This window comes from Elaeis guineensis, chromosome 1, assembly GCF_000442705.2.
Source record: "Elaeis guineensis isolate ETL-2024a chromosome 1, EG11, whole genome shotgun sequence".
Lineage (NCBI taxonomy): Eukaryota > Viridiplantae > Streptophyta > Magnoliopsida > Arecales > Arecaceae > Elaeis > Elaeis guineensis.
Window position 1 is genome coordinate 128,450,990 of NC_025993.2, and position 14,968 is coordinate 128,465,957.

General features: G+C 36.1%; 1 protein-coding gene across 5 annotated transcripts in view; it reads right to left on the reverse strand.

Annotated features, from left to right (window-relative positions):
- Window positions 1–4,399: 4,399 nt before the first annotated feature.
- The window catches only part of LOC105061299 (WRKY transcription factor SUSIBA2), a 64,539-nt gene continuing 53,970 nt past the window's right edge, over window positions 4,400–14,968 (reverse strand). For 2 of the 5 annotated variants that reach the window (XM_073261879.1, XM_019846040.3), the window contains 3 exons: window positions 6,920–7,797; window positions 6,652–6,810; window positions 4,400–5,313 (listed from right to left, as the gene is read on the reverse strand). In XM_073261879.1, coding sequence (XP_073117980.1) covers window positions 4,680–5,313; window positions 6,652–6,810; window positions 6,920–7,797 — 1,671 coding nt within the window. In that variant the 3' untranslated portion in view covers window positions 4,400–4,679. The remainder of the gene's footprint in view (window positions 5,314–6,651; window positions 6,811–6,919; window positions 7,798–14,968) is intronic. The other 3 variants (XM_029260761.2, XM_029260759.2, XM_010945304.4) reach the window with 3 other exon arrangements.

The window sequence follows — 14,968 nt, forward strand, 5'->3', positions numbered from 1 at the left end:
ACCCATACTTCATGTTTCCAAAGAATTCTCTTACAAGATTGGGGAAGGTTAAACATCAAGTGAACACAAATGTTCCCATCCCAACTTCATCTTCTGCCCAAAAGAGAAACATTTTCTTTCTAAGAACTCAAATCCACCTTTCTTCCCATAGACATAACCCTAGAGGATAATTACTTCTAAAAGGGGTCGATTGAGGAGGAGGAGCCTGAGATGGGCCTTGCTAGGCTACGGAGGATGGTCTCTGATCATTTCTCATCTTGTTTCTTCATTCACAGATGGGAGAAATACTTAGTGATGCCATAGGGCTTGAAACTTCCGTGCAGGATCTCTTCCTTTGGATTAGACATTTTCGGAGTGCCATTGGATACCAAGAATACAAGGAATCCGATTGAAATTGGAGGGGAAAGCTTTGATTTAGGAGGGAGAGGGTTTTGAGGAAGGTTTTGGCTCAAGAGAAAAAAGATAGAAGAGATAGCTCAATGGGATGACTCGAAATAGAAAATCTATCTCCGGCACAGGAGTCAACTCCTATCAAATATAAGTCGACTCTTGATGAGGGATTGACTCTTTATAGAATTATTTTTTTTATGAAAATAGAAGTTGACTCTTCGGTTCCAAAAGTTGACTCATCAATATAGAAAATAGTTGAAAGAGTTTAAATCCAAATAAAATTTGCTCAAATAGGATATGGATCAATGGCAAATCAAATCAATGGTCAAAAATGATATTTGAATTAGAATAAATGAATCAATTTGGGAGATCAAAAATTAATCAATTTAACTTACTCAAATCAAAGGGAATCTAGATGTAGGCTCTAAAGGTGAAGTTCAACTAGGAGATTTTCAAGTCCTTAAGTATCAACCTATGATGCAATCATACAAAACAACATTATCAAGTATGATTTTTCATGAATAGATAACTTATCTTGAAGTTCTTAGATCATGTAATTTTTGATAAATTTCAATAATTAGATATCTTATGAGGATATCAAAATTTAGTTTGCAAGATTTTTATGTAATTAATTTCTTATACACTCAAGCTTATTTTAATTTAGGTTTCTCAAATGATTAACAATCAAAATAACATAACATCAGTATTAAGTGAGCATTCCAAGCATTCAAGTCATAGAATAAGATCATTACAAATATTGATAAATCATCAAAATCAATCAATTATGCTGAATAATTTCAACAATCAATGATAATATGATGTAAAGAGGATTTAGCTTTTATCAAATATCATCATCCATCTATTTTAAGTCCTAAGCATCTATTCTTTAAAAATTTACTCTTTTCATGCCATTGGATACTTGACATATCTATAAAATCATTTTCTAGATTTTGGTATGCAAGCTTTCTTGGTTCCATTAGAATTAGTGCTTATGGCTCTTTTTGGAACGTAAATTTTTTTAACCAAAGTGTGCCTAATTTATTAGTATTGCATTCAGAAATCTTATAGTCTACTTTGTTATATCTAAAGCAAGTAATAGAATAAATTTCTTGTGAAGCTTTAGTAAATATATGTTTAACAAATTTTTATTTTCTTAAAGAAATACAACTAATTCCAACTTTTTTGAAAATAATCTTTTGATTATTCAACATTAATTGAAGCTTTTGAGAAGTAAATACAAACTTTTCAACTATAGGCTTCAATATTTCAATCTCTATTTTTAGTTTTATATTTTCTTTCACTAGAGATTTTTTAGATTTCAGAAGAGTTTCTCTTTCTTCAGCTAAAGAGTTCTTTTCTTTCAAGAATTTTTCTTTTTTAATCAGAAGTTTGTTCTTTTCTTCAACTAAAAATAGCTTTAACTTTTTGAGTTCTTTATTTTTCAAGCTTATCTTTTTGAAATTATCTATTAATCTATAAAAAGATTCAAATAGTTCTTTAAAAGTAAATCCAAAAATATTTCAATGTTTACCTCATTATTGTGAGTCATGAGGCAAAGAATAGCATTACTTTCTTTCTTTTCTTCTTCATCCGAACTAAAAATATCGCTCTCTCTCCAAATAGCCATCATAGCACTCTTTTTACTTCTTTTGGAGCTCTTTTTGAGTAGGAGGCAGTCCAGCTTGTAGTGTTCTGGTTTGTTGCACTTGTAGTATATGGTATTTCCTTCATTTTTTTCTCTAGCTCTTTTTTTCTTTATCCATATCTTCTTCAGAAACTTCTTAAATTTTTTAGTAAGTAGTCCCAAGTCCTCTTCTTCATTTTCATTTTCTTCTATATCTTCATCCTCTAACTCATCACTTTCTTTTGATTTCACAATTGATTTGAATATGATGGCCCTCTTCTTCTTTGACTCTTCTTCTTCCTTATTTAAGCACACATTCAACTCATGTGTCGTGAGTGAACACTACAAGAATTTATATATTTAGATATAAAAATATTTTATTGATAAAAAATAAATTTTATCGCATAAAATATTTGGCGATGAAAAAATTTTATCACTAGGTTCATAGCCAATGTTCCGTCGCTAAAGATCATTAACGTTGAAAATAGTAATTCATCACAAAATATTGAATATTTTGTGATGAAATAAATTTTATCCCAAACATATATATAATTTATAACAAAATAATTCATCATTAAAAGTCAACAAACAATATTGCCTAAACACCTATTTTATTAATATAATATATATTTTATAATATTATTATATATAATAATATAGCATAATATATTATAAATATTAATATATATATAATATATTATATATATTATTATATTATTATAATATATTATATAAATATTATATTATATTATATTATATTATTATTAGTTTAAAAGTATATTAGGAATGAATTAAAAATATTATTTTTTAGTTAATGAAAAAATGATTTAGCCACCTCTAGGTGGATAATATTTTTATTTATTTTATGGATAAATACTGTTCATAGGAAAGTAACTTATCCATCTTAAAAAATGTGAGAATATAGATGAGTTAGTCAATGAAAAAATTGATCAATTTTTTTATAATATTTATCCAAAAAAAATAGATTCAAAAGGATTGCCACCTTTTTTTGTTAGGACAATAGAGCCCAATCTGGATGACTAATCCATTCATGGTAGACATAATGGGAGCTACAAAGTCAGCAATTCCTAATTTGGTTGATGGATAATCTACCTAGCATCTATTCAGGCATACATAAAATTGTCTACCATCGGTTGACCGATCAAAATGCTGTCTTGACCATCTTTTCTTGGCCTTGTATTTAGCTTCATACTTAATGCTACCACAGAAATCCTGCAAACTTAATCTTATAAAATCTTCCGTACTTCTTAATTGTCTAGAAGGTCTCAAAGCATACCTTTATCCTCAAGAAAGACCGAAGCTGTACCACCATCCATAGACTACAAGGAAACAACATCTTTTGCAGGATTCCGGGAGAGGAGGAAGGTTTACCTTTCAACCCATTTTCGTCTATCCAAGCAAGAATATAAGTTGCTAACTTGGCCCGAACTCGTGATACATACTTGTCCCACCAATGCATGAAGTCTTCGACCATGGATCTCTTAGGTGTGAAGAGAACTAAGGTGCAAATTTAGCATGATTGATGATTGAAATAATCAAAGAGGTCTACCACCTCAGAGCTGGTAATTAAACACGACCACAATAATGCTCATTAAAACAGTAGAGAGGCATACAATGTGTTGGTTGGACAAAACTGAATTAGTAGGGAAAATGTTGGTTTTGCGCAACTCGGCACTTATTTGTTGTCTGAATTCTGGGTGGTGGGGCCGACAAGGAGGTCCCTGGGAACGTGAAAAATACTTCCACCAATCACCCACCGCTTCTCCTACCAAAAAAAAAAAAATCACCCACTGCTTCAGCCTCGCTTAGAGATATATCTAGTCGAGGGAAAAGAAGAGGAGGCCTTGGGGCTCGAAAGAATGGACAGAGGGAGTCAAGACGACAAGCCAAACCATTTCTTAAAACATTTAGCCAAGGAAAGAATCAGCGCCAATATATGGGTGAAATGAAGGCTGAGAAGGGAGGCTTCAGAAATTTTTGCCAAAAGTTGAACCTTCAGAAAATAGGTAGAGAGCCAGATTCAAAGAATCCATAGGAAACCGTCAGCACCAACTTCTTGAGTTAAAATCCTTGTGGTAAAGACAGCTCAAAACAAAGGGTTCTAAAGGTGTGGGCTAATCTTTGACTAAAGCAACAACAGTTTTTTAAATGTATACGGATCAGGGAATAAATATTAACAACCCTTGAGATCAAGGAATGGGAATAAAAGTTTTAGTTAATAATGAACAGAAGTAAAATAACATCAAATAAAGGATGAATTATCCCTGCTTACGTTAAAATAATAGGGGTGACAAAGGCTGCATAACGTTTGTTGTTGATGATCATGATGGCAATACTGGATAAACGGCTGCAACCACATAAAAATTCTAAATGGGAGCTCCTTTTAAAATCGAACAATATACTGGTAAAGCTTACAGATTGTATTAATACATGTGATAACAGGAAGCTTTTCTCATCACAGTTTTCTGTTTTTAAAGGAAAAAAAAAAAAGAGAACATGTAAAATAGCATTTCCGATAAAAAAACAAGCCCTCGAGTCCATGCTTAAAGAATCATGGCCAAAGAGTAGCAAATTAAAGCCCATTAGGATGGGTGTTTTCCCAAGGTTGAGCATCAGAGAAACTGTTAATTACAGAATCATAAGCTCAATTGTCCTGCTCTGGCTTAGGTTGCCTAAATTGCTTCATATCACTCTCCCTGGACTGCTGCATGATCAGGGGGTGGAGTTCAATGCTCGAAGGTCTTCCATGATTGTTAACATCATAACCGGCCAACGTGAGGTTTGAATGCCTGACATGGCTTGTCGGGAATGAAATGGAAAAGTCTTGGATAATGTTTGAAATAGGAATTGCTTGATGAGCTCCTGAATAGCTATTGTTCAATCCAAACGTGCTGAAAGACACAGACTCCAAATGAGGCATCTGCATTTCATAACAGGGAGAGGCCCCAACTTTAGAATTACCAGTAAAGCACCCAGCGTAACCGGCTGTGAAGTTTCCACAGCCAAATTCAAATTTTTTGTCAAAATGAGGAGCCAGATTTTGAACTTGTGTTTGAGGTCTGGAGGCAGTGGTAGATCCTGGTAATGTCATGGAAGTTTGAGCATTAGAGGCAGGCTGCATGCTACTACCCGAAATCATGTGATTGTTGTTCCTTGCCACAGGCACTTCATGATTGTGTTTTCCTTCATAAGTTGTAATCACTGACTTCAAATCATGAGAGGCTCTTTCCACATGCTTCCTTACAGAACATCCTGGATGTGTGCACTTGTAGTAGCTCCTGCAGCATCAATGAAATAATTAAATAATGAGTACACTTAATTATGAAAGAAAACTAACTAATATTAAATGGTCAAGATAAGAAAAGAGGCATAACAATGTGAAATGAATTTCCTGGAACCTAATGCCCTTTTCTATGTGATCCATCCAAATGTACTACCTCAACTGCTGGGCAATGTTAGAAAACAACTTTTGTAAGTCTTATTACAGCATGTCATATAACCTTTAGACGTTAAGACCAGACAGGAAGCTTATAAAAGCTTAAGAGGGTTTCTCAAAGATTGCAGTTGGAGGATATATCAAGAAAATGCGATAAATAAGTACGCTAGATCCAACATACATCCCAAAGAAAATGAAATGTTACAGAAAAAATGAAAAATTGGGTGATACAAGTGACCTATCTACTAATCAAATTGTCAATAAGCGCCAACAAGCAAAAAGATTGACTATACTTTCAATGTGTCAGAAGTTCGTCTGCTTATTCCTGGGGACAGTTCCACCCATCCAAGGTTAGAAAACTTGGTTTCAGCTTCTGTTTCATGTGGGTAATTTCAAAATGAGTTTCAATTTATCCATTTCAACAGTTTGGTTGGTTTCAATTTAGCTTCATTTGACAATTATAAAACAGAAATATCAACTAAAATTATGAGAATGAATCAGTGATAATTAAAAAAAGTTAATTAAGCCAAAAAAACTAAGCAAAATGTCTATAGGATGGAACTGTAAAAAACCAACTTTATCTTGTTCTTGATCTTAAGATGTATCACTTTGCAAGTGTCACAAGGAAGAAAAGTTGTTTTTTGAAGACAATAATGATAATTAACAAAAAAAAAAAGGAAAGAATAATTATAAAGATATATTTAAAAGCTATTTAATTTGAGCTTTAGAACAGCAAAACCTCTGGCAAAACCTATATTTTCCTCTGAAGCTCTTGGAACATAATGGTGCAATGTTCCAAAATCTTCTCAAGACCTGCAAATCTAAGTTCTATCTAGTGGAAATGCTTTGGGGATTGAAAGAAATGAGGAAAGGAAAATTGGCAAAGATAGCTCCTATATGCAATAACTTTGGTCCAATTAATTAGCATTGGGCAAACATCTACAATCAGCCCTAGTTTTGGATCAGTTGCAAGGAGAATCTGAAAATTCACTTTTGGTTTTGGAGTTTCCAGGCAAAAATTTAAACCATGAACTTTCATCTTTCCTTAGACTTGGTAAAGGAAGTACTTTCTGAAGGTAATATGAAATCAGTATCAGATCAATTATTGATACCAATCCTTTTTACTTTGAGCAAAATGACACTGCAACTAAAAGAGTTTAAAATGGTTAGATACATTTACCTCGGATTTGGATTTCCTTTAACTACCTTCTGCCCATACTTTCGCCAGCGGTATCCATCATCTAGGATGTCCACCTCACTGACTGTCTGAACAACCACTCTTGGTTCACGTACAGCACGAGAAGCTGGATTACTATCAATCACACAGCTTTCTTTTTTCCTAATTAAAAAAAAAGGAATTGTTATTCAAATTTAGATCTTCTCAAATATTCATAACAAGAAAAAAAATCTCAATGACGTTGACAAGAATTGCCATATAAAAAACAGACCTTCTCTTCGACTCAGTCTCATCATCTTCATCATCATCCTCAAATGGCATGCTCCCCTGGGTAGCACCATCTTCATCAACACCTTGACTAGCTAAAGTTGATGAAAGCTCTGGAATATCTGTCAGGATATTTGAGCATTTTTCTTGTGCAGTGGACAGAGGATCTGAAAGCTCAGTAACAACAGATGTTGATGATGTCAACTCTAAACCATCAGCCCTCAAATCTACACAATTTTTATCTTTAGATCCTTTTTGAGAATTTCTCCAAATTGATCCCCCTTCAACGTTTGTAATTGACCCAAAGCCAGCAGCAGAATCTGAAATCTCATTCATTAAAAATGATGACCCAAATGCAGATCTGCGAGTTGGTTGTGGCTTTGGATGATTATGAGTACCCTTGTAAATAATTTCTGTAATTTGGCCATCAAGTGAACGCTCTACCTTTTTCTTGACTTGACAACTTTGATGAGTGCATTTGTAGTAGCTCCGAGGATACTCACTACCTTTGACATGTTTCTGCCCATATTTTCTCCAGTTATATCCATCTTCTGATGGTCTTCCTACACCCGAGCTAGAAAATGACTGGTCTTCTTCGAAAATCTGCTCGGACTGTGTATCCTTTCCATTTGACAAATCTTCAGGATGATGTGCTTGATTACTTATTGGAGGATGATAGCATGTCTGAACAGAGCTGCACTTTGCTTCCACCATATTATCTTCAGAAACATTTACATCTCTCTGCAAATCACTGGCATATCCCTTTTCTTGTTTTGTGATGCAGGCTTGATCCTCAAAATCCATTCGCATCTGGACCAGAGAGTGACCTTGGTGGTAAAAATCAGCAGCCCTTAAATGCTTAACCAGATTAGATGAAGAAACCTTAGCAAGTCAAAATGTTACACATAAGAAATAATTCGATGGCAAAAATTTTTATAGATAGGTATCAACATTACAAGCAGTTAGCAGAAATATTAAGATAATATGACAAAATATAGCATACACAGACAGTTAAAAGCATTGACTTTCTTCCTGAAATGGGAGTAAATATCATGCAGCAAGTTAAATCATGGAATGCAATTTCTTCACAAGCCAATGGCATCTTCATATGGTCTGCCAACCTATGTCTTGCTCAGTATAAGTGTTTTTCTTTTGTATTTCATTTTTTACTAATCAAGACTACAATGTGATTTCCACCACATACTACAAAAACATCAATTAGCATCAGTCAGCCAATATAAAATTAAAAAGACTCCAATAACAGTGGTTGATGGATATGACCAAATTAGACTGGCTATTACATGGACAATCAGAAGTTAACAAGCAAGGGAAGCAATAGAACGGAACAATATGCTTATAATGATCTAATATTTAATTTATCAGTAAATAAAACCACTCCATTGGTAGCCATTTATCCAAAAATCAAGATCAGTAAGGTTCGCACAACACAATGTTAGCAAAGGCTGAACCAAGTGGGGAGGGGGCAGCAGGGTCCCTGGCTCTCCCAAAGTTCATGAATTTCTTTCTTGGTAGGTGGCCCTCCTTCAAAATAAGATGGCAGCCATATATGCCCCCCTCTAACATTTTGCTACAAATAAGAGCAATCCATTTTCCTAAAGAATTAAATTTTCTGTTTCCTTTTCTTCTCCAAAATCTGGAAGCTTAGCTACTCCACATAAAGAAAGACATTTGTTCTCTCCAATCAATCCTAATCCCTATTCAAATCCCAACACATCACCCAGACATCTGACCAAGATCACTTTCTCCCTCTCACAATGCCTTCTTCCTACGGTGCCACCCACTGTTTAACAAATAGTCATCTAATTAATTCTCAATCCTCAAATATCAACTTAAAAATAAACGTGAATAGTATAAGAGTTAAATTAGGAGTGTTTTCATCAAAACTAGTGAAGTATCTGTCCAACCGAATCAAAGTCATCCATCATATACTGATGACATGATACAACAGGAAGTAAAAGATAACCTGCCTCCTAGGATTCTCCCATGGACTCATGGTTCTTTCTCCAAAATTCAGAAAAGAAAAGAAAAAAATCCAAGACAAACCTCCTCCCACTTTCTCTACAAAGAAGAAAAATCTCTGGAACATGAAGTTGGCTAAGGCACAATCCAAGCCTTAAAACTATTGCTCTCTTTCCAACCTTTTTTTCTTTTGCAATAACTCAAAATCAAAAGTAACTCCTCTAGGCATTTTAATCCTCTTAGCACAATGCAAAGACATTCCAAACCATTTATTGTGTGTAAATTGTCATATAGTTAGATATCTTATTTTACTAATCCAATATGACTTTGAATTGATTATCCAAATAAGATGTTTATAGTGATTGTCAGTTAGCTTAGTTCATTGAAATCATTCAAATTTAACTTCAAAACATTTTAATTTTCTTTTCAATAATTTGATGATATATACATTATTAGCTTTTTCTATATATCCACATCCCCCCACCCTACCCCAAAGAAATAAAAAGAACTGAAAATCCTAGTTCTATCCTGGAATGTAAGTAAGATAATTCCACTTATCACAAGAAAAATACTGTAAGGGATAACATTTCATTGTCAAAGCCCTAAAGTAACTTTGAAGCTAGATATATATCATAAACCTATCATCATAGTTGCTGTGGAGCGCCAGAAATTACTAACCTTCTTTCTTTTCCATAATTTAGTAGAACATCAATGCATCTTTAACCTGGTAATCATTAGATAAGTGATGGTAGCATAAAAGTATTGTTAGGTGCTTGAGACAGACAGCATGTGTGCTGCAAAACTAGTGTAAACAAGATTTTGCACAACATGTACAAGGAGGCATCACATCTAGAAAGGCCAGGAATGAGTTAATGATATTAAGCAGGGTCCAAAAGAAACTCATCATTTTCTGGGAAATGCCTCACAATATTTTCCATATCATAAATGTATTGCATGCTAGTGCAAAACAGTTCAAACAATGAAAATCAGCAACTTTGTTGAAACAGCAAGTACTGGTACAGAAATAAGTCAATCTCAAAGCATAAGAGGTACTACAGCAAACATAGCTGATATATTAGTTTCAAAATATGGATATGGAGTTGTCATGAAAAACCGTAATGATTGTGTCATTGATATAGTGGATGTGACTACATAAGCCTGAAGATGTGCTCTTAATATCAATGTTCAATGACATACCAATCACAATATGGAAGACATCTTTTTATAAGATGTCGGTGAGGCAAACCACCACATCATCCACTTGGGATAATTAACCAAATAAAAGAGTTATGAGATAGATGAAGACATTAGCAATGAACTAGTCATACATATAAAGTAAAGAGATGTTCCTGTGATGTTACAAGACCAACGCAGATCTTGATGATTTGGAAAACAAGAATAAGGCTCAGAATGTTTTATGGGTTGGAACATCACATGGTAACGAGGGTCCAAGAAAGCAGGATAAAGGTAGAAAAGTTAGTACATTAAGATGAACGTGTGGTAAAAGTAGGAAGAGCATAGTAAGGAAAGAGTATTTCAAAAGGGATATAAAAATCATGGTAACTAAGGTATGGACTTGTGCAACAGAAATCTAAGGCTCCCCTGTGGAAAGGTGCTTCAATATGTTTAGGAATACAGCAAGAACTTACATGACATGGAAGAAGTTGTGAAAAAGGGTCTGCACTAGCTTAAAGTAACAATAGAGTTAGCATCTAACAAGTACTGGTGTATGGAGTTTCAGAAGGCTGACCTTATATAATCAAGACAAGGCATAATGGTTAAGGTCATGGTCATTTAACCAATTTAAAGTATTATACCTGAAACTAGACCAATTTAACCATATCATCATAATATCTAGTTTAGCATATACTAGGTGGTCATCAACTATTACAGATATGACGATCAATTTTTTCCCATACATGGTACCACAGAAATGAAATTGGAACAGCATTAGCTTCATTATTCATGCTCTATCAATACACTGACTTGCTCAAATTTAGTTGCTTTGGTCATTCTTTAGCCTTAAACCTGACCATTGATCATCCTATTGGCCAGTTGCTTCTCTTTCAATTTTACTTCAAATTAGGTTTCACTGAACCAAATGGAACTGCCCATTTCAAGGTGTACCGAACTATACCAGCAGCCGATAGAGATGGTTTCAGCATTCGAAACAAAACACCAATGAGGACAGAGGAAGGGAGAAAGAAAGAGAGGAAGAGAGAGGGGGGGGAGAGAATAAGAGGAAAAGGCTGGGCAGGCCATCAGAGGCTATTAGAGACCCACTGAGGGTGTCAGAGGGCCGTCGAGGCCTCTGGAGCTCCACCTTCCTTAGGAGAGAGGAAAAGAGAGGGGGAGGAAGAAGGAGAGGGAGAGGATGGAGATGCCGACGGTGGCCAATGGAGGACCACAAAAGCCCCTGGATGGCCGGATCTTCCTTTCTATCCTCCATTGGATTGAAATAGAGACAACTTGCCTATGTTTCAATCATGATTTAAAATTTTTTTGCCAACTCACAGTGAGTTGGCAACCCTGTTTCGATCTACGGATGGCGGGGAGGAAGATCCTGCCATTCGAGGGCCTCCGCAGCTCTCCAGCGGTCATCGTTGGCATCCATGCCCTCTCCTTCTCCTTCCCTCCCTCTCCCTCACCTCTCTCTCTCTCTCTCTCTCTCTCTTCTCTCAGGTCTTCCTCTTGCTTGCTGCTCCAGCCATCCTGCAGCCCTCTGGCAACCACCACCAGTCTCCCCGCCCTCTCCCTTCTCTTCATTCCTCCCTCTCTCTCTTTTCCTATCTTTGGTTCTCTTCTACCCCACTCTCTCTGCTACGTCAGTTCGGGCCCAACACGGAATGGCACAAGGGCCTACTGCACTGTACCTTGATTCAAATCCATAGACCATTTTCTAGACTTCAATAACAGCAGCATCACATGCTTTAACTTTAATTATCCACGTTTCCATTAAAAGGTAAAAATTCATTTTTTTTACAAAATGAAAAGAAAAAGAAAGCCCTCTACTCATTCTTAGATGTATTTGGGGAGTATTCCAAACATATAGGGAGTACGGAATCCCTTTTAAACCTAAGAAGTAGGATAAATTTTAAGTATTTGATACATATTTAACCATATTGAAGTACTGAATCTGATACAAATTGGTTATTGGGATGGCATGCATTTGACATATTCATGAATACTATTTTAAAGACTCGTTTAATTTCATCTTTAAGAGTGATCATGACTTTCATGAGATTTCACATCAAGGGCATTTAAGATGTCTCAAGTTTATTTTGACAAGTCTAATACATGCTGGTCATGAACTAAATCAACAAAACTTGTCCACGTTCAGCTTAAACTATGAATACAGTAAAATTATTGAGTGCTAGTGGTTGGATTGGGACCACAAACAGATTGCAAGACCTAACTGGACTGGCATAAGCAAGCAAAAGAAAGGTACATACAAGAGTTCGATCAATTAACATTGATTAGACAATTGGCTGAAACTTAATCTCAAATGGTTAGCTAATGTGTGAATGGGCCACACTTGGCTATACAAGATCAGGTTAGATCGCAGCAGCCTTATATAATGTGTGTTGCATATCTCTCTCATGGTTCCCCCAAAAAGCCTAGAAATGAATTTAGCATCAGTGCATAAAGTAGTTAGACAGCTAGTTCTACTCAAGGAAGCCAAGCAACCATTCATGTCCTTGACAGCAAGCAAACATTTCAAATATAAGGCATGAACAAGCACAAAGTGATGATTTAATTCAAGGGGTGATCAAATGTTAATAGTGTTCTGAAATTGGCCATGGATCTTTAAGCAGCATTTTCCAAGCTAAACTAAATGATCAGGTTAATCTTATCAAGGACGAAGGAGAGCAATTGAAAAATTTGTGAAATCAGATCTTGGAAATCAAAATGATGACATATATGAAGTTGAAGATATTGAAGAATGAAATTGAAAGTAATATAGTAAAATATTTATTATTTTGAAGACATATGATTGCATCGCTAGCTAATGACAAAAAAGACTGGCTTCATAAAAAACTTTTGAGCTTGCTATATTGCTGGGAGAAAGCCCTATACTTGATCATTGATGATGGAAGTGATTAGAATCTAGGTACCTAGGAGATGGATGATCTAAAGCTTAAGATCATATTTTCAAACAGTGTCAAGGTTTGCCGTCTCGATACCGACCTCGTACCAGTACCATCATATTATAATGTTAGTACATGGTTCGTTATAGTATAAAACAATGTATCGAGTACAAAACAATGTACTGAGTGTCGATACGATATGAGATAGCATATCGGTACAGACCAGTATGGTATGGGACCAGGCAGTACAGCAAACCATGGTAAAAATAGAACTGCATCGTCAGTACTACATCATTCTAATGAGAAAAGGGGATCGAGACAGCATCTGAGTCACCAAAACTCTAAGAAATCAGGATGTATCAACCATCCCAATCAAAATTGGCAGGTACGAATCAACACCAAGCCCAGTTCAGCCGGTGTGATGCACAAACAATGGGTCCTAGTCAAGATAGGTTCATACCAGCTGGTACCTAGCCCAATTCTGCTGATACCAAGGCTGTCCGAAATGGAATGACAATTTTTTAAAAAAGATAGGTGGGGGGCTGGTGGGTTTAGCTAGCTCTCCCCTTTTATGTCTTGAGACAGCTACTTGAAAAGGCTCTCTCTCTCTCTCTCTCTCTCTCTCTCTGAGAGAGAGAGAGAGAGAGAGGAAAAGGGAAGGAGGATGGTGGTGTTGCATTTCCACCCATCAACCCATGCTCCAAGATGTTGAACACTTGCTGGACTGGGTGAGAATACATTTCCATCCCCCTTTTGTTTTTTGACCACAAAATGCTAAGAAAATGAAGAAACGAGGGAGTTCATGCCAAATTTTTCCATTAGGCATAAAATTAGGATTCATTGTGGGGTGGATATCACCTGTCATACACTAATTTTTTACTTTTATTTATTGCCTATATTTTATTTTTTATACATCAACATTAGTCCTAGATTAAATTAATTATCAAAATAAAAAAATAAAAATGATTTTGTATAGAGTATATTAGATTTTGATTGTTTATTATCGAATATATGGGAAGCATTGTTCTTTAGATGGTATAACAACTGTGCATGGTACAAAAGAGTTAAGGTAAGAAATATGTCTTCATCAGCCCATAAATTTGATGATCTCTCTTCCTAGTTGTTAGAGGGTAATCTGTTATTCAGATAGAAGACCTGAGTCAGGCATATGATGAAGCTTATAGGGCCGATGTCACAGCACGGTTGAAAACGAAGGTACCCAATCCTGAAGATAGACATGTCTCTTCCGAACCATGAGAGGGCTGTCTGAAGGAGATCATTTAGCATGTAACTCTGACCCCCCCATCCTAATTTCGGACCCTGACGATCCTTGATTCCTAGCGATCTTTCTAAACAAAACATCAAAGTCCGGCTGATTCCGACTTCGGTCTCAAACCTAGACTCCACCAACCGGTCCCAGTCTCCGCGACAGCTGACATCTAGACAAGCTGATCTCTGACTTCGATGGCAGGTAAGCTTCGAACACCACCGATACTTATTCCCATGAGCACGACTATTCCCAGCCATTTCCTTCCTTGGGCATCCATCTCCATCAGACTATGCCGAATCCTTCTCGATCGAAGCCAACCCAATTACATGCACTCTCATTTCAAATTCAAAAGCGCCTACGACATTACAACCGGCTCCGAAATAGAAAAGGCAAGTGTAACCATACGATCTCGAAGATTTCGATAGAAAATCTCGTCATATCACGTCCAAATCAATCAGGCAATCTATCCAAAACGGCCTTTCAGCCCTCATCTACAAAATAATCTTCAGGGGACCCCCAAAGAACCTATGCACAATCTCTCTTAGCACTCCTCTTCTGTTTCTTTGAGATCTGACTTGAGCGTCGGAGGATCCCCATCAGAGCCAACTCCAACCAGGACTTGTTTTGCAGGTCACATCCCTAGAAAGGTGCGCCACCGCTCCAGCTACTCCGATCAAGTTTCGAATTTCAGTGGCAATAGATTGGCACTAGAAGA